At 46.4% G+C, this 19,894-nt stretch overlaps 1 protein-coding gene across 4 annotated transcripts in view; it reads left to right on the top strand.

Annotated features, from left to right (window-relative positions):
- The window catches only part of LOC105923223 (CST complex subunit CTC1), a 51,668-nt gene extending 37,867 nt beyond the window's left edge, over positions 1 to 13,801 (top strand). For 2 of the 4 annotated variants that reach the window (XM_036131073.1, XM_036131075.1), the window contains 6 exons: positions 313 to 384; positions 457 to 607; positions 4,383 to 4,435; positions 12,615 to 12,771; positions 12,843 to 12,963; positions 13,041 to 13,796. In XM_036131073.1, the coding sequence (XP_035986966.1) occupies positions 313 to 384; positions 457 to 607; positions 4,383 to 4,435; positions 12,615 to 12,771; positions 12,843 to 12,963; positions 13,041 to 13,132 (646 nt within the window). In that variant the 3' untranslated portion in view covers positions 13,133 to 13,796. Of the gene's footprint in view, positions 1 to 312; positions 385 to 456; positions 608 to 4,382; positions 4,436 to 12,614; positions 12,772 to 12,842; positions 12,964 to 13,040 lie in introns of all 4 variants that reach the window. The other 2 variants (XM_036131076.1, XM_036131074.1) reach the window with 2 other exon arrangements.
- The last annotated feature ends 6,093 nt before the right edge of the window (positions 13,802 to 19,894 follow it).

Genomic DNA, 19,894 nt, shown 5'->3' with positions numbered 1-19,894 from the left:
TTGGTGTGTAAACGGCTGTCTTATCTCGGTTAACTGATCCAAGCTCAGACTGGTCTCGGCTCGGCTCGGTTAAAAAAGTGTAGTGTAAACGGGCCTACAAGTGGGTCTGGACAGGCCCTTCAGACTAACATGTTTATTATTATTTATCCATCTTCTAACTCGTTAATCCCTCATGGGGTCCTGACGGGTGCTGGTGTCTATCTCCAGCGTTCAATGGGCGAGAGTCGGGGTTCACCTGGACAGGTCACCGGTCTGTAGCAGATTTTAATAATATTGTTATTTTAATTACTTTGTGACTCACCTGTGTTTCAGGTCAGGAGGCGTGTACTGCTCCCTCTCACCTGTCAGCTGTGTCACAGTGACATCACTGGGCGACTCCTGCAGGTACACCTGGACACACCTGCTGTGATGCTTCATGCTGCTGCTGCTGTTACTGCATGTTGTTCCTGTTTACAGGTTGGCCCTGCCCCCTCCATCTCCCAGCATGCACCTGGCTCAATGGGCTGCCAGCAGGTGTGTTCAGGGTCAGGTCAGAGGTCACGTGGTGGGCTTCCTGTTCCTGCAGCTGCAGTGGAGCTGCTCCCTCTGTGGGACTGTCTACAGACAGGTACTACACAGTACTGCAGAGTACTACACAGTACTACAGACAGGTACTACACACTACTATAGAGTACTACACAGTACTACAGACAGGTACTACACAGGACTATAGAGTACTACAGTGTACTCCACAGTACTACAGAGTACAACATAGTACAACAGAGAGTAAAGGAAACTACACAGTACTACACAGTACTATAGAGGAGGTACAGGGTACTACACAATACTACAGAGGAAGTTAAGAGTACTTCACAGTACTACAGAGAGTAAAGGGTACTATATATGTTTTCTGCTTACTCTTAACTACCAGGAATGTTTCATTGCCACGTTCTGTGTATGAAGGTTTGAGAACATTACTCAGGTTTTACTACAGGCTTGAATGCGTCATCAAAGAAGCTCTGAGCGTCTGGTTCATGTAGCACAAAGGATCGTGTTCAGGTGGGTCTGACTGTCAGAACCCGCTGGATTCTTCATAAATAAAATTGATTCCATTAAAAATAAAATAATTCGCATCCTCCCAAACATGATTACCTCGTCCTCAGTAAGTGAGGCAGCGTTGGAGGAATCTTTAGAACCTGCGCAGTGTCTGAACTGTTTAGAAGCAGTAGAGCTTTCTGAGCTATCTAAAATTTTAGCTTCATCTAAACCTTCTACCTGTATGTTAGACCCAATCCCAACCAAGTTGTTTAAGGACATATTCCCTTTGATCAGTGGTCCTATTTTAGACATGATTAATCTATCCTTAGTAAATGGATATGTACCACAGGTTTTTAAAGTAGCTGTTATTAAACCTTTACTTAAGAAACCATCTCTTGATCAAGATGAGTTAGTAAATTACAGACCTATATCTAATCTTCTTTTCTTATCTAAAATTCTTGAGAAAGTAGTTGCTAATCAACTATGTGAACATTTACAAAGTAATGACCTACTTGAGGAGTTTCAGTCAATTCAATTCAATTCAATTCAATTCAATTTTATTTATATAGCGCCAAATCATGAAACATGTCACCCAGATTAAGTGATTGGTTAAGAAGTTTAGCCTGACTGATCAGTCAGGCTTCAGAGCTCATCATAGCACTGAAACAGCTCTGGTGAAGGTCACTAATGATATTCTCATGGCCTCAGATAATGGACTTGTGTCTATACTTGTCCTGTTAGATCTCAGTGCTGCATTTGATACAGTTGATCACAATATTCTCCTACAAAGACTTGAGCATACTGTAGGGATTAAGGGAAAAGCATTAGGCTGGTTTAAATCTTATCTGTCAGACAGATTCCAGTTTGTTCATGTTAATAATAAATCTTCCTCAAACTCTCTGTCTTCTCTAACATAGAAAGTACTCCTGGGTCAATGTGAGCTTCTGTGCTTTCTGTGTCTCTGCTCTGTCTTCTCTAAGCCCCAGTGGGTGGAGGCAGATGAGCGTTCACACTGAGCCTGGTTCTGGTTCTGCTGGAGGTTCTCCTCCCTGTTAAAGGGGAGTTTTCCTCTCCACTGTCGCTTCATGCTTGCTCAGTATGAGGGATTGCAGCAAAGCCATGTACAATGCAGATGACTCTCCCTGTGGCTCTACGGTTCCCCAGGAGTGAATGCTGCTTGTCGGGACTTTGAAGCAATCAACTGGTTTCCTTATATAGGAAATTTTTGACCAATCTGTATAATCTGACCCAATCTGTATAATATGATTGATTTGACTTTGTAAAGTGCCTCGAGATGACATGTTTCATGAATTGGCGCTATATAAATACATATGAATTGAATTTAATGAATCTCTATATAAAACTGTACGTGTCGTCCCTCGGGGGACACGGTTGAATGCCTTCTCCAGATCCACAAAGCACATGTAGACTGGTTGGGCAAACTCCCATGCCCCCTCCAGAATCCTGCTGAGGGTATAGAGCTGGTCCAGTGTTCCACGGCCAGGACCAAAACCACACTGCTCTTCCTGAATCCGAGATTCGACTATCCGACGGACCCTCCTTTCCAGAACCCCTGAATAGACCTTACCAGGGAGGCTTAAGAGTGTGATTCCTCTGGAACACACCCTCCGGTCCCCCTTTTTAAATTGGGGGACCACCACCCCAGTCTGCCAATCCAGGGGAACTGCCCCCGATGTCCACGCAATGTTGCAGAGCCGCGTTAACCAACACAGCCCCACAACATCCAGAGCCTTAAGGTACTCAGGGCGAATCTCATCCACCCCCGGGGCCTTGCCACCGAGGAGCTTTTTAACAACCTCGGCAACCTCAGCACCAGAGATGGGAGAACCCGATCCAGAGTCCTCAGGCTCTGCTTCCTCAATGGAAGACGTGTTGGTGGGATTAAGGAGGTCTTCCAAGTATTCCGCCCACCGACGCACGACGTCCCGAGTCGAGGTCAGCAGCACACCACCCCCACTGTAAACAGTGTTGGTACTGCACTGCTTCCCCCTCCTGAGACGCCGGATAGTGGACCAGAATCGCCTTGAAGCCGTACGGAAGTCTTTCTCCATGGCCTCTCCGAACTCTTCCCACGCCCGAGTTTTTGCCTCGGCGACCAGCCGAGCCGCCTGCCGCTTCGACTGCCGGTACACATCAGCTGCTTCCGGAGTCCCACAGGCCAAAAAAAGCCCAGTAGGACTCCTTCTTCAGCTTGACGGCTTCCCTCACCGCTGGTGTCCACCAGCGGGTTCGAGGGTTGCCGCCACGACATGCACCGACAACCTTGCGGCCACAGCTCCGACTAGCCGCCTCAGCAATAGAGGCGTGGAACATGGTCCATTCAGACTCAATGTCCCCCGCCTCCCTCGGGACGTGTTTAAAGTTCTCCCGGAGGTGGGAGTTAAAGCTCCGCCTCACAGGGGACTCCGCCAGACGTTCCCAGCAAACCCTCACAGTACGTTTGGGCCTGCCCGGTCGGACCGGCTTCCTCCCCCGCCATCGGAGCCAACTCACCACCAGGTAGTGGTCGGTGGAGAGCTCCGCCCCTCTCTTCACCCGAGTGTCCAAGACATACGGCCGCAGGTCAGATGAAATGACAACAAAGTCGATCATTGAACTGCGACCTAGGGTGTCCTGGTGCCAAGAGCACATATGGACACCCTTATGCTTGAACATGGTGTTTGTGATGGTGTTATAACTATGTTAGGGTTAACACCAAATCAGATAAGAAATCTGACAACTCATCCAAAAACTGAGTGTAAGGGCCTGGTGGACGATACAAAACAACAAACAGAAGAGGTTTTATTGCTTTGCAGTTTGGATGAGGGAAACTGAGGGTTAAATGTTCAAAAGAACTGTAGTTATTAGTTGGCCTGGGACTAATTAATAAATCAGACTGAAAGATGGTTGCCACTCCTCCTCCTCTTCCCACAGATCTGGGAATGTGGAAATTTGAATAATTGGAGGGAGTTGACTCATTTATACTAACGTAGTCCTCTTGTAGCCAGGTTTCTGTGAGACAAAACAAATCAATCTGTTTATCAGAAATCAATTCATTAACTAACAAAGTCTTTGGAGGGAGAGACCTTATATTTAATAGACCACATTTTATTATTTTATTTTTAGGTTCAAGGTGAACCATATTGATTAATGTTGTTAGATCTGGACCCAGATGAAGACCACAGAACATGTTCTGTTAATAGTGTCTCTGGACCTCAGCTGGTTCTAGAGTCTTCACCTGCTCAGGTGTTCACCTGGAGGTCAGCAGAACCAGCTGGAGCTGTAGCGCCCCCTGCTGTCCTTCTGATATAACTGCTGGTACCACCGTCTGCTGTCTAACTGGTTCTGGTTCTGTTCTCCTCCAGGTCTGCAGCTCTCAGTGTGGATCCTCCTCAGCTGTGTTCCAGTCCTCAGCAAAGTAAGAACAGAACCACTGATTAGAACCTGCTCTGCTGGTACTAACCGGCTCACCTGATACTGTCTGTAACACTAACTGGTTCCTGTTAGAACCTGGAACCTCCTCACCTGTGGTTCCAGTTAGAACCTGTTCTGCTGGTACTGACCCGCTCACCTGTTACTGTCTGTAACACTAACTGTTTCCTGTTAGAATCTGGAACCTCCTGACCTGTGCTTCCTGTTAGAACCCGGTACATTCTGACCGATGGTACCTGTTAGAACCTGGTACCTCCTCACCTGTGGTTCCTGTTAGTACCTGGTACATTCTGACCTGTGCTTCCTATTAGAACCAAGTACTTCTTGACCCATGGTTCCTTTTAGAACCCAGAAACTCCTGACCAGATTTTCCGGTTAGAACCTCGTACCTCCTGAACCATAGTACCTGGTACATTCTGACCTGTGCTTCCTATTAGAACCCAGTACTTTTTGACCCGTAGTTCGTATTAGAACCCAATACTTCTTGACCCATAGTTCCTTTTAGAACCCAGGACCTCCTGACCTATGGTTCCTGTTAGAACCTGAAGCCTCCTGATCTGTGGTTCCTGTTAGAACCTGAAGCCCCCTGACCCATGGTTCCTGTTAGAACCCAGAACCTCCTCACCTGTAGTTCCTATTAGAACCCAGAACCTCCTCACCTGTAGTTCCTATTAGAACCCAGAACCTCCTGACCAGGTTTTCCTATTAGAACTCAGACCCTCCTGACCTATAGTTACTATTAGAACCCAGAACCTCCTCACCCATAGTTCCTGTTAGAGCCCAGAACCTCCTGACCCATGGTTCCTGTTAGAACCTGGTACATTTTGACCAGTAGTTTCTGTTAGAACCCAGAACCTCCTGACCCGGTTCCTATTAGAACCCAGAACCTCCTGACCCATGGTTCCTGTTAGAACCCAGAACCTCCTGACCAGGTTTTCCGGTTAGAACCTCGTACTTCCTGAACCATAGTACCTGGTACATTCTGACCCGTGCTTTCTATTAGAACCCAGAACCTCCTGACCCATGGTTCCTGTTAGAACCCAGTACTTCCTGACCCATAGTCCCTATTAGAACCCAGACCCTTATGACCCGTGGTACCTATAAGAACCCAGAACCTCCTAACCCTAATTAGGGTGACAGGTGGTTTTTTGTACAAAGGGCAGCACTCGAGGGCCATTTTCAAAAATCAATTGTGGGCTAACCAAATGGCACAGGGACATTTGGGTGTAGTGCTATGAAAGCCCCATCCCTCGTCTCCCATCTGCCAAAAGTCCCATATTTTTAAAGCCAACCAGGACCCCCGCTACAGCCCCCCAAAAAAGTGAAAATTCACCAAAATCCCAAATAAATGGTCCCCAATGGCTCAAAACTTTAGTTAGGGGTTGTAGTACTGTTAAACCGCCACCAGGTGGCATTGTGTACACTTGGCGGGACTATATATGGGACCTTATTGTACATATTACCATATGGGCCAAAAGGCAGGATTTTACATAGGCCAGTGGGGAACATTTTAATATAGGTCAAAAGGCAGGATTATACATGGGCCAGTTGGCAGCATTTTAATATGGGCCAAAAGGCAGGATTATACATGGGCCAATGGGCAGCATTTTAATATGGGCCAAAAGGCAGAATTATACATGGGCCAATGGGCAGCATTTTAATATGGGCCAAAAGGCAGGATTATACATGGGCCAATGGGCAGCATTTAACATAATGTACAATCCGCAGTACACTGAATGGGACACTTGGCGGCATTGAGATTAGGGGGTCACTTTATCACAGGTGGCAGCACTTAACATATGTAAGGAGCATCGGAACCCTATATATAGGGCCTAAGGGGTGTAGCAGAGTGGTTAAGAACACCCAAAGGAGCAGGGTTCGAAACCAGCCTTACCTAGTTTCTTTTTCTCAATTTTACAATGGTCAATGACGTCACAGATGACGTAGGAATAATTATCAATGGACCAATAGGAAGCTAAGGGGTGTGGCTAAGCTAATAGCCATTTAACCGTTGCCATGGCAACCGGGGTACATTATATAATAGTTTTCCGGAAATTTTGTGCAGACACATGATAGTCTGGTGGCTAGGAAGCCCGCCCCCCACCTGGGAGAGCGGGGTTCGATTCCCTCTTGGGCTCCCAAGTTTTTTTTTTTTTAAATCTACCTACCCAGGGACGAAGCATTTTAGGCCCGCAATTAGTTCCATGGAGCAGCCACTTGGACCTCCAGAGGGCCCCTTTGACCTCCAGAGAACCAGGGGGAACATAGAGATTATTTTACCCAGGGACAAAGCATTTTAGGCCCGCAATAAGTTCCATGGAGCAGCCGCTTGGACCTCCAGAGAACCAGGGGGAACATGGATTATTGTATCCAGGAAAAGAACACTGTAGGCCTGCATACACTTCCACGGAGAAGCCCCTATTAGTTGATTTTATCCTCCAGAGAAACAGAGGGGGAAATGGATACATGGCCTGTCGCCCATCCCCCACCCACATACACTTCCACGGAGAAGCCGATATCAATAAGAGCACCTGTATACAGGTGGACGGTTAAAGACATAGCCAGGATACGGCCCGCCTGATCATGTGACCTGGGTAGTCTTGTGGTTAATGCTCCCGCCTCTCAAGCGGGAGAACGGGGTTCAAATCCCGGCTGGGACTGACCACAATTTTCACGTTTTAAATGTCAAAGTCATAAGCACTATCAGCCATAGTATTGACATGGTCCTTTTTTCACTTTAATTTTGTTTAAATTTACTCTTTAGTTGATTTTATCTTCCAGAGAAACAGGGGGGAAATGGAACATTTCTACCCGGGGCTAACAGACTCTTTTCCTGCATGGAGGTGGAGTGAGCACATGGCCTGTCGCCCATCCCCCACCCACATGCACTTCCACGGAGATATATCATACAGAACCACTATGTACAAAAGGCTGCATTTTATATGGGACAGTAGGCAGCATTTTACATTACAGGGCAAACTCCAACATGAAAAGCATTACATTCCACATGGGATTAATAGGGTTTTTGGCTCGGCTCAATCTGGGACCATGGAGGAACCGGGGGGGGCACCACGGAGGTCATGTGTCCAGGAAGGAGGCACCACTGGCCCGCAACAACCCCCATGGAGCTAACACCCCCCTCCCTGGAACAGACTCTGGGTCCTGGAGGAACCTCCAGGGTCCTGGAGGAACCAGTGGAACCACTATGTACAAAAGGCTGCATTTAATATGGGACACAGGGCGGCATTTTATATTTCAGGGCAAACTCCAACATGAAAAGCATTACATTCCACATGGGATTACTAGGGTTTTTGGCTCGGCTCAATCTGGGACCATGGAGGAACCAGGGGGGGGCACCACGGAGGTCATTTACCCAGGAAGGAAGCACCACTGGCCCGCAACAAACTCCCTGGAGCTAACACCCCCTCCCTGGAGCAACCTCCAGGGTCCTGGAAGAAGCTCCAGGGTCCTGGAGGAACCAGGGGAGGCACCACGGAGGTCATTTACCCAGGAAGGAAGCACCACTAGCCCGCAACAACCTCCCTGGAGCTAACACCCCTTCCCTGGAGCAACCTCCAGGGTCCTGGAGGTTGCTCCAGGGTCCTGGAGCAACCTCCAGGGTCCTGGATGAACCTCCAGGGTCCTGGAAGAACCTCCAGGGTCCTGGAGGAACCAGGGGAGGCACCATGGAGGTCATGTGTCCAGGAAGGAAGCACCACTGGCCCGCAAGAAACTCCCTGGAGCTAACACCCCCTCCCTGGAGCAACCTCCAGGGTCCTGGAAGAAGCTCCAGGGTCCTGGAGGAACCAGGGGAGGCACCACGGAGGTCATTTACCCAGGAAGGAAGCACCACTAGCCCACAACAACCTCCCTGGAGCTAACACCCCCTCCCTGGAGCAACCTCCAGGGTCCTGGAGGAACCTCCAGGGTCCTGGAGGAACCAGGGGGGGGCACCACGGAGGTCATGTGTCCAGGAAGGAGGCACCACTGGCCCGCAACAAACTCCCTGGAGCTAACACCCCCTCCCTGGAGCAACCTCCAGGGTCCTGGAAGAAGCTCCAGGGTCCTGGAGGAACCAGGGGAGGCACCATGGAGGTCATTTACCCAGGAAGGAAGCACCACTAGCCCGCAACAACCTCCCTGGAGCTAACACCCCCTCCCTGGAGGAACCTCCAGGGTCCTGGAGGAACCAGGGGGGGCACCACGGAGGTCATTTACCCAGGAAGGAAGCACCACTGGCCCGCAAGAAACTCCCTGGAGCTAACACCCCCTCCCTGGAGCAACCTCCAGGGTCCTGGAAGAAGCTCCAGGGTCCTGGAGGAACCAGGGGAGGCACCACGGAGGTCATTTACCCAGGAAGGAAGCACCACTAGCCCGCAAGAAACTCCCTGGAGCTAACACCTCCTCCCTGGAACAGACTCTGGGTCCTGGAGCAACCTCCAGGGTCCTGGAAGAAGCTCCAGGGTCCTGGAGGAACCAGGGGGGCACCACGGAGGTCATTTACCCAGGAAGGAAGCACCACTGGCCCGCAACAACCTCCCTGGAGCTAACACCTCCTCCCTGGAGCAACCTCCAGGGTCCTGGAGGAACCTCCAGGGTCCTGGAGGAACCAGGGGAGGCACCACGGAGGTCATTTACCCAGGAAGGAAGCACCACTAGCCCGCAACAACCTCCCTGGAGCTAACACTTCCTCCCTGGAACAGACTCTGGGTCCTGGAGCAACCTCCAGGGTCCTGGAGGAACCAGGGGAGGCACCATGGAGGTCATGTGTCCAGGAAGGAAGCACCACTGGCCCGCAAGAAACTCCCTGGAGCTAACACCCCCTCCCTGGAGCAACCTCCAGGGTCCTGGAAGAAGCTCCAGGGTCCTGGAGGAACCAGGGGAGGCACCACGGAGGTCATTTACCCAGGAAGGAAGCACCACTAGCCCGCAACAACCTCCCTGGAGCTAACACCCCCTCCCTGGAGCAACCTCCAGGGTCCTGGAGGAACCTCCAGGGTCCTGGAGGAACCAGGGGGGGGCACCACGGAGGTCATGTGTCCAGGAAGGAGGCACCACTGGCCCGCAACAAACTCCCTGGAGCTAACACCCCCTCCCTGGAGCAACCTCCAGGGTCCTGGAAGAAGCTCCAGGGTCCTGGAGGAACCAGGGGAGGCACCATGGAGGTCATTTACCCAGGAAGGAAGCACCACTAGCCCGCAACAACCTCCCTGGAGCTAACACCCCCTCCCTGGAGGAACCTCCAGGGTCCTGGAGGAACCAGGGGGGGCACCACGGAGGTCATTTACCCAGGAAGGAAGCACCACTGGCCCGCAAGAAACTCCCTGGAGCTAACACCCCCTCCCTGGAGCAACCTCCAGGGTCCTGGAAGAAGCTCCAGGGTCCTGGAGGAACCAGGGGAGGCACCACGGAGGTCATTTACCCAGGAAGGAAGCACCACTAGCCCGCAAGAAACTCCCTGGAGCTAACACCTCCTCCCTGGAACAGACTCTGGGTCCTGGAGCAACCTCCAGGGTCCTGGAAGAAGCTCCAGGGTCCTGGAGGAACCAGGGGGGCACCACGGAGGTCATTTACCCAGGAAGGAAGCACCACTGGCCCGCAACAACCTCCCTGGAGCTAACACCTCCTCCCTGGAGCAACCTCCAGGGTCCTGGAGGAACCTCCAGGGTCCTGGAGGAACCAGGGGAGGCACCACGGAGGTCATTTACCCAGGAAGGAAGCACCACTAGCCCGCAACAACCTCCCTGGAGCTAACACTTCCTCCCTGGAACAGACTCTGGGTCCTGGAGCAACCTCCAGGGTCCTGGAGGAAGCTCCAGGGTCCTGGAGGAACCAGGGGAGGCACCACGGAGGTCATGTGGAGCTAACACCCCCCTCCCTGGAACAGACTCTGGGTCCTGGAGAACCAACATCCATAACACACACACTGATACATTGGACTGCATGTACCAAAACACTTGGTCTAACACACGTTTAATTACCACATGTCACACTTTACAACATAATGGACACACACACACACACACACACACACACACACACACACACACACACACACACACACACACAGACACACAGAGACACACACACACACACATACACACACACACACACACACACATACACACACACACACACACACACAGACACACACACACACACACACACACACACACACACACACACACACACAGACACACACACACACACATATACACACACACACACATATACACACACACACACTGATACATTGGACTGCATGTACCAAAACACTTGGTCTAACACACGTTTAATTACCACATGTCACACTTTACAACATAATGGACACACACACACACACACACACACACACACAGACACACAGAGACACACACACACACACACACACACACTATAATTCCATATACTGCACTACCAGTACTAACCCTAACCCAATAGAACCCATTTGATAGCCTCCTGTCACCAAGTGGACCCTACTGACATTCTCAAAAACGTAAGGTAAGGCTGCCATCCAGTGGCCAATGTTCAGTATTGCATGTGCTCCCTAAGGACTTTCATGAGCCCTGGCGGCCCATTCAAATGAACGCTCTAATGGCTCCACGTGAGTTCCCTGACTTTAGGGAGCATATTGCGCCATGTCCCCGGAAAATACATGGGACCATTGAGACAGGGGGGACGAGTCCTCTAACCCATGGTTCCTGTTAGGACTCAGAACCTCCTAACCCATGGTTCCTGTTAGAACTCAGAACCTCCTGACCTATGGTTCCCATTAGAACCCAGAACTTCCTGACCCGGTTCCTGTTAGAACCCAGAACCTCCTGATCCATGGTTCCTGTTAGAGCCAAGTACTTCTTGACCCATGGTTCCTATTAGTACTCAGAACCTCCTGACCAGGTTTTCCTGTTAGAACCATAGTACCTGGTACATTCTGACCTGTGCTTCCTATTAGAACCCAGTACTTCTTGACCCATGGTTCCTGTTAGAACCTGGTACCTCCTGACCCGTAGTTCCTATTAGAACCCAGACCCTTCTAACCCATAGTTTCTGTTAGAACCCAGAACTTCCTGACCCGGTGGCTGTTAGAACCCAGAACCTCCTCACCCATGGTTCCTGTTAGAACCTGGTACATTCTTACCTATGGTTCCTATTAGAACTCAGAACCTCCTGACCAGTAGTTCCTGTTAGAACCCAGAACCTCTTGACCCATGGTTCCTTTTAGAACCCAGAACCTCCTGACCGTAGATCCTGTTAGAACCCAGAACCTCCTGACCCGATTCCTGTTAGAACCCAGAACCGCCTCACCCATGGTTCCTATTAGTACTCAGAACCTCCTGACCAGGTTTTCTGGTTAGAACCTCGTACCTCCTGAACCATAATACCTGGTACATTCTGACCTGTGCTTCCTTTTAGAACCCAGAATTTCCTGACCCATGGTTCCTGTTAGAACCCAGTACTTCTTGACCCATGGTTCCTTTTAGAACCCAGAACCTCCTGACCGTAGATCCTGTTAGAACCCAGAACCTCCTGACCTGGTTCCTATTAGAACCCAGAACCCCCTGACCCATGGTTCCTTTTAGAACCCAGAACCTCCTGACCCGGTTCCTGTTAGAACCCAGAACCTCCTGACCCGGTTCCTGTTAGAACCCAGAACCTCCTGACCCATGGTTCCTATTAGAACCCAGTACTTCTTGACCCATGGTTCCTTTTAGAACCCAGAACCTCCTGACCGTAGTTCCTGTTAGAACCCAGAACCTCCTGACCCATGATTCCTGTTAGAACCTGGTACATTCTTACCTATGGTTCCTATTAGAACTCAGAACCCCCTGACCCGTAGTTCCTGTTAGAACCCAGAACCTCCTGACCCATGATTCCTGTTAGAACCTGGTACATTCTTACCTATGGTTCCTATTAGAACTCAGAACCCCCTGACCTGTGCTTCCTATTAGAACCCAGAACCTCCTGACCCATGGTTCCCATTAGAACCCAGAATCTCCTGACCTGTGCTTCCTGTTAGAACCCAGAACCTCCTGACCTGTGCTTCCTATTAGAACCCAGTACTTCTTGACCCGTGGTTCCTGTTAGAACCCAGTACTTCTTGACCAATGGTTCCTATTAGAACCCAGAACCTCCTGAACTGGTTCCTGGTACTTTGTCTCCATCAGGCTGGTTATTGACGACGCCACGGCTGAGGCTCACGTCTGGTTGTCAGGGAAACCGATTCAGACTGTGCTGGGATTGGCTGATTCTCAGTGGGAGGGGCTCCAGAGAGCACTGAGGGTCAGAGGTCACATCAGGGTGTTCCCTCGGGGGCGGAGCCTGGTCGGTACCTGTCTCAGTGTCAGCTTCAGGTGTTCCAGGTGAGTTTATTAACCTGTTGGTGTCTCTATCAGGGGACTGAAGGAGACTCTGAGGACGTCCTCCTCCACTTCCTGTTGTCCCTCTGCAGCAGTGATGTCATCAGTCAGCAGGTCTCCCTCACCTGCAGGAAGCTGGCCAATCAGAGCTCAGAAGGTAATAGAACATCAACAGAACCTGTTGGACCCTGGATCACGGTGTGACTGACCCGGTTCTGTCTGTGTTTCTGTCAGAGGTGAGACGTTTCAGCCGAGGAGACAGAGACTTCCTGACCAGAATGCCCCGCCCACTGCAGCTCACCTGTGTTCACCTGGAGACTCCCTGAAGACTCATGATAACTGCTGTTAAACTTCCTGTTCACTGTCTTTGACTCAGTAAATGTTTGTGACCCAGATCTCAGTCTGATTCACTGATCTGCTGTTCAGTCTGTCAGAATTTAGCTCACCTGTGACACCTGGACCAGGTGAGTTCACTGCAGCTCACCTGTGTTTACCTGGAGACCCCCTGAAGACTCATAATAACAGCCGTTAAACTTCCTGTTCACTGTCTTTGACTCAGTAAATGTTTGTGACCCAGATCTCAGCCTGATTCACTGCTTCTGGCTCAGTCTGTCAGAATTTAGCTCACCTGTGACACCTGGACCAGGTGAGTTCACTGCAGCTCACCTGTGTTTACCTGGACCCCCTGAAGACTCGTGATAACAGCTGTTAAACTTCCTGTTCGCTGCCTTTAAATGACTCAGTAAATGTTTGTGACCCAGATCTCAGTATGATTCACTGGTTCTGGCCCAGTCTGTCAGAATTTAGCTCACCTGTGACACCTGGACCAGGTTAGTTCACTGCAGCAGGAGGTACAGGTGAGGATGAGCAGAACAGAGATCAGAACTCTGCCAACAGCAACAGGGCTGTAGTTCTCAAGGCTGCAGCTGGATAAGATGTTACTTTCATTCTGAACTATTTTTTTAAACAATTTCAGCTTTTAACTTTTTGTTCTCTGTGATTTTTTTCTTCATAGAAGGTACACCTGGTCTGGCGTTCTGTTAGCTGTGACATCATCCAGAGAAGACAGATCACCTGAGCTGCTGCTGTAATCAGTTTCATCTGCTAGATCAGGGACTCCCAAAATGTGGTGTGTGAACCTCTGGGGTGCACAAGCTAAAAACTAATGGCTGTCTGACGTTATTTTTCCCCCACACCATAAAGACGTGTAAATAAATGTTTCTTTTGTAAAGATTAAATTAAAAACTGTAAATTTAATCAATAAACAAAATATGCGCACATGGCTGGTGGTCTCTGCTTCATTCATTCTGACAAATATGCTGAATTGGCTGAAACCAGGTAAACTGCCATGCAGGTGAGACATCTAAGGTGAAAGTTGGTGATGAAGGAGGAGAGGAAGAGAGGAATGAGAGGCAACAGAGAACTGCAACGGATTCAGGAGAAGAAAACGAGCCAGAATCAGAAAATGTCTCCTCGCTTCACATCGTTTCTGTAATCAGAAGGAACATTTTTTATCTGGGCCAAAAGTTTTATTTACAAGATTAAATTGAGTGACGGTCTCTCTATAGATGGCACAGTGCTGCTCATGGTGCTGTGACTCTGAACCGCTACCACCACTGATGATGTCATGACTTCATTGCTGCTGCTACAGGGAAAACTGGTGATAGACGTGGATTCTGGGCTATGTTCACCCACAGAGCTGTAAAACCTTCCACTGTGATTCAGACAGGCGGGGTTCATATTAAAGATTCAGTTTTAGTGCGTATTCAGACAGGGAAACAGGAGGAGGGGGTGCAGGAAGCTGAGGTGTGTTACTGTGGGCGTGTTTACCTGCTGAAGGTAACCGCTGAGAAACAACCAGGAAATAACTTTTTATTCCTCTGATTAATAACACCTTTGTTATTGTTACTCTAAGCCGCTCTACCAAAGTGTTCTCTCTCTCTCTCTGACACAAATCAAACTTCTTTGTGTTTGTATTCTGTTGTGTAAATTGTGAGTCAGATTTAGAACCCGTACATGAAACAAAGTGAGAACGCCCACAGGTAGATCATCAGAGTTTAGTCTGTGAATCCACCTGGACCTGAAGCAGAGACCATCCAGGTGTGACCGAGTCTCTTTCTCTGTCTCCAAGCTGAAAACCATCAAGATTCTGTTGTGGATGTTGTGTGTAACTTTATTGCAATTTAATTCAAATTATGTTCGAATTTTATTCACAATCTTTGCTATAATTGTTGCATTGTAACTGCAACTGCAAATTTTTTTGAAGATATGGGGTGTGTCAGCCTGGTTGAGACACAGTGGGGGGTGCGCGGCTAAAAAGGTTTGGTAACCTCTGCATTAGTCTAACCTGTTTGTCTCCTAGACACAGACACCTGTGGAGGTAGACTGAACACCTGGCCAGGTGGAGCTACTATGAAGAGAGGAAACAGAAACAACACAGAGTTAATATAATCACACATAGAGAGTAATCCTGAGTCCAGTGTAACCCGTCAGCGTCGTGGTTAATCTGTGGATCCACAGTTGTCCTACTCCTGATCCCAGCAGGGAATCATCTTTGTTTTTAACCCTCTCAGGATCCAGGTGGGTATTTAAACCAAGCATGATGACCAAATAAAAAACTACCAGAAGCAACATTTGGTCATTAATAACTGTGCTTAAAAAGCTGCTGTGCAATTACACACTGTTTAAAGTTATTTAATGTTTCATAAATAACCCTCTGTCTGTTAAGTATTGTCTGGTGATGATCAGCTCTTAAGCTGATATCAAGACAATGGTTGAAAGGGATGAATTCGAGCACTAGTGATCTTTTAACAGCAAAACCTGCACACACAGAATAAAGGAGTGACAACTTCTTTTCAAGTCCAAGAATTTAATAACAGAAATAGAAATTAACATCCAGAGAACATCACTATGTAATGCTGTTTACCTGAATTAACACAATATTTCAATCAACAAATCGCTATAGAAATAATCACATTAATAAAATCAAGAGTTTTAAACTAATGATTCTACTGAGCAAATCATTCCTTAAAATGTATTTTCTCAAATAATGTTTTAATTAAATCAGGATTTGCATTATGAATGGGTTGCAACACATGCCAAATGTTCTGAATTAGTTAAACTAATTTAACCTCATTCCATGTTCTTTAAGGGGAACTTTGGTTCTTTTACTCTGATCTGCAGTGAATCAGGATTCATTTAATTATTCTGATGATGATGAGATTAAACATATACGTCAAAGGAGATGACAGAAAATTAGCTGTTTTTTTTAAGAAAAAAAGCTTTCAGGTGATCTGGTCCTGCAGGTTCTTTTTACAATCTGAGCTTTTAATTTCATCATGAACCTTGGAAACATCCAGATATGAGAAATGAAATGAGGCAATCAAGTTGAATGTTGATCATGATTGTATTTTGTAAATTATAATTATAAAAATTAGACCCTGGTGCAGTAAAATGCTTATTATAGAAATTCAGCTTCTCATTGCTATCAGAGATAATGTGAATCCTTTATAATAGAAGCAGGGAATTCTGGGTGATTTATCTCACCATTTAGAAATTTGATGGTCTTCCAGAATTCCTGAGTATTATTTAGGTTTCTTAAAATTTTGCTGTGAAATATTGGCCTTTAGCATTTCCTATTTCAACATTCACGGCATTTCAGTTTGCTAAAACTAAGCCGATCAGAATTTGTCCGTTTTCTGCACTTTCGCCCAAATTAAACGATGCTCGCGAAGCCAGTTGGTGAGTTTATTTTTAACCAAACATTATTTCTACCCTTTACTCTGATTTATTAAATGTAGCATGTTTATTATTATAAAATAGTTATATGAAGAGTAATCTGTTACTGCAGGTTTAACACCCACTTTTATAATAAAAATAATAAAAAAAACCTTTGGCTCCAGCGAACTGAAGGATCTCAGGAATTCTTGCAGCTTCACTCTGTCCATCACAGAGCATCTCATATTTCTCTGAAAGCTTTGAGCAGGATGTAACGTATGGAGGACCAAGTCTTCCATATTTAAAAATAAATACAGAAATAAATAAATGCTCAATAAATAAATAAGCATACAATTAATTGCCACCAAATTAATAAATGTAGGTAGAAATTAAATTATACAGTGAGACATAAATGTATATATCTCTTTTAATTAGCTTATTTATTTATTCGCCTTTGTAATAATTACCTTATTTATTGTGTGTTATAATCTTCAACTTTATTTATTAATTACTTATATTTTTTAAGTATTTATGTGCATGTTATAATATTTTTTTCTGTTTAATTCTTCCTTAGTATTTTTTTACCCTATATATTTCTGTGATGCTATTTATTTCTGTCTCTCGTTTTTACATTTCTGTATGCATTTCTGCCTCATTATGCAAATGAGGAGGGGCTGTGTCTTAAGGGCTCAACTTCTTCCCATTGGTTGGTTAGCATTTTACTGCATCGGTCAAATCTACATGGCTTTTCCCCGCACTAAAGCTTAAGTAATGTCAAACTCAGCAGTCAGACGTTCAGTGTCCGACCTCTTAAGGAAAGCTGCTAATAGACTGGAAGAATTACAACGCTGTACATTTGGGATCTGAATGTTTTTCTGTGGTTTCAGATTTGGTTTTTCCAGATCAGTAACTCATCGGCGGATGATTTCTTCTACAAAACAGACACCTCTCCGCAACCACAGCAAGGCAGACAGTGAGCTACAACCGTAGTTTCCTCAAAACGAGTCTCCCACCGCGCTGGGTGAATTACATTGGACCCTATGCAGAGCTCGCTTGATAAGAAAATACTGTAGTTGATTATAAAAGGCACAATATGAATTATCAGATTCACATCCAGGCAATAAAAAGCACTACATATTATCATTATTCTATCCATGTTGGTCTAATTTGTGAAGGAGGCGGAGTTTCATCAAGCCGATCCAACATTTCCCCCTCAGCTGCAACACTTGGGGTTCACGCTGCGTCTTTACGCATGATCCAGCACCGCAGTGAAGTTGGTTTGAATTTGGATATTGGACATTACAGCTCCGCGCAGTCAGCGGGATCTAGCTCATGGTTAATCCGGTTGAGGGACTCCGATTTCGGCCAGCGTCTCTCAGCTGCTCCCTCCTCCCACACGCGGTGGTGCATTTAGGGACCGTCAAAAAACTTTTGAACCAAGCTCTCTTGAGAAATAAAAATCAATAAATGTATTATCTTGTGACCAGCTAAGATAAACTAATATAAATTGATGCCAATAGATAAAAATCTGTAAGGCACACTTGTTTTTATTAATTTTTAAGCTATTTTCAATTTTAAAGACAAAAATTTGGACTTTTCTTCATTAGCTTCCAGGTCATGTGACCCACTCACTCAAAATCTTTGTGAAATTGTTCTACTACTTCAGCCAACTATTGTCTTTGAATAAATCTTAAAAATTGAAAATAGCTTAAAATGGGATAAAAACAAGGGTGCCTTACAGATTTTATTTAGTGGCATGATTTTATATTAGTTTTGTTATAGGTGGTCACAAAATACGGAATTTATTGACTTTTGTTTCTCAAGAGTGCTTGATTCAAAGGTTTTTTGGCGGTCCCTAAATGCACCACCGCGTGTGGGAGGAGGGAGCAGCTGAGAGACGCTGGCCGAAATCGGAGCCCCTCAACCAGATCAACCATGAGCTAGATCCTGTTGACTCCGTGGAGTCAACGGGACTTTTATAATCAACTACAGTATTTTCTTATCAAGCGAGCTCTGCATAGGGTCCAATGTAATTCACCCGGCGCAATGGGAGACTCGTTTTGAGGAAACTATGGTTGTAGCTCACTGTCTGCCTTGCTGTGGTTGCAGAGAGGTGTCAGTTTTGTAGAATAAATCATCCGCCGATGAGTTATTGATCTGGAAAAAACGAATCTGAAACCATAAAAAAACATTTCAGATCCCAGGCAGAAATGTAAAAAGGACAGGCAGAAATGTAAAAACAACAGGCAGAAATAAATAGCATCACAGAAATATATAGGGTAAAAAAATACAAAGGAAGAATAAAACATACAAAAATATTATAAGATGCACAAAAATAAATACTTAAAAAAATAAGTAATTAATAAATAAAGTTGAAGATTATAACGCACAATAAATAAATAAGGTAATTATTACAAAGGCAAATAAATAAAGAAGCTAATTAAAAGAGATATATACATTTATGTCTCACTGTATAATTTCATTTCTACCTACATTTATTAATTTGGTGGCAATTAATTGTATGCTTATTTATTTATTGAGCATTTATTTATTTCTGTATTTATTTTTAGATATGGAAGACTTGGTCCTCCATAGTAACGGTGCTTTCTGGTGACATATCTCTGAATTTCCACAGAACACCAGATTCGTCACATATCCTTTCCATTGATATGAATGTCCATTGCAACATAAAAAAACCTCTAAAGTGTCTGTATTTGCTCCTCTGACTCAAAGAAAATCTTTTTCTTTCTCATTTCTAACTGGGATTTGATGTCCATAGAGTTGGTAACTGCAGTTGCTTCAGTGAGAACGTTCTCCCATGATGCACGCATGCAGGCGACCTCCTCCATCAGTTCCTTCACATTGGCAGCTTCCAGTGAGATGGTTGAGGATTGACTGGTGAGGTTTCTATCCTCTATGCACTGCAGAACTTTGACCCAAAATGTGAGGAGCAGAGCTGCATTAAAGGACTGAAGGTAAGTATTCAGGCCATGTGGCCCAGCTTTGGTCTCACTGGTGAGGTTACCTGGTGATGAGGAGGTCTAATGCCTGGATCACAGCAGGTAAATGCTTTGCCACAGGACCACTGCTTCTATTCAGGCACTGCATGGTGTTTCAGACAAGCTGTGTAGAGAACAACCTAAAACCCTCTGTGAAATAAGTTTGTACAGCTGATTGATGAAGTCAGAGAATATATCTATTTCTAGGCAGGCCCATGCTGCATATCATTGCAGCAATTTCTCCTGTCTTTTTTGTGTCATGTTTTTTTGTTTTTGAGATGCTTAGCTCACATGCAGATAACGGGTGACCAGAGCACAGTTTAAGATGTTTACTAAGAAGGCAATAAATGAAGCAAGAATCTATTCGCCTGG

This window comes from Fundulus heteroclitus, unplaced genomic scaffold, assembly GCF_011125445.2.
Source record: "Fundulus heteroclitus isolate FHET01 unplaced genomic scaffold, MU-UCD_Fhet_4.1 scaffold_41, whole genome shotgun sequence".
Taxonomy (NCBI): Eukaryota; Metazoa; Chordata; class Actinopteri; order Cyprinodontiformes; family Fundulidae; genus Fundulus; species Fundulus heteroclitus.
Note: the sequence above shows the minus strand (reverse complement) of the source record. Positions and strands in the feature narration are given on the sequence as shown.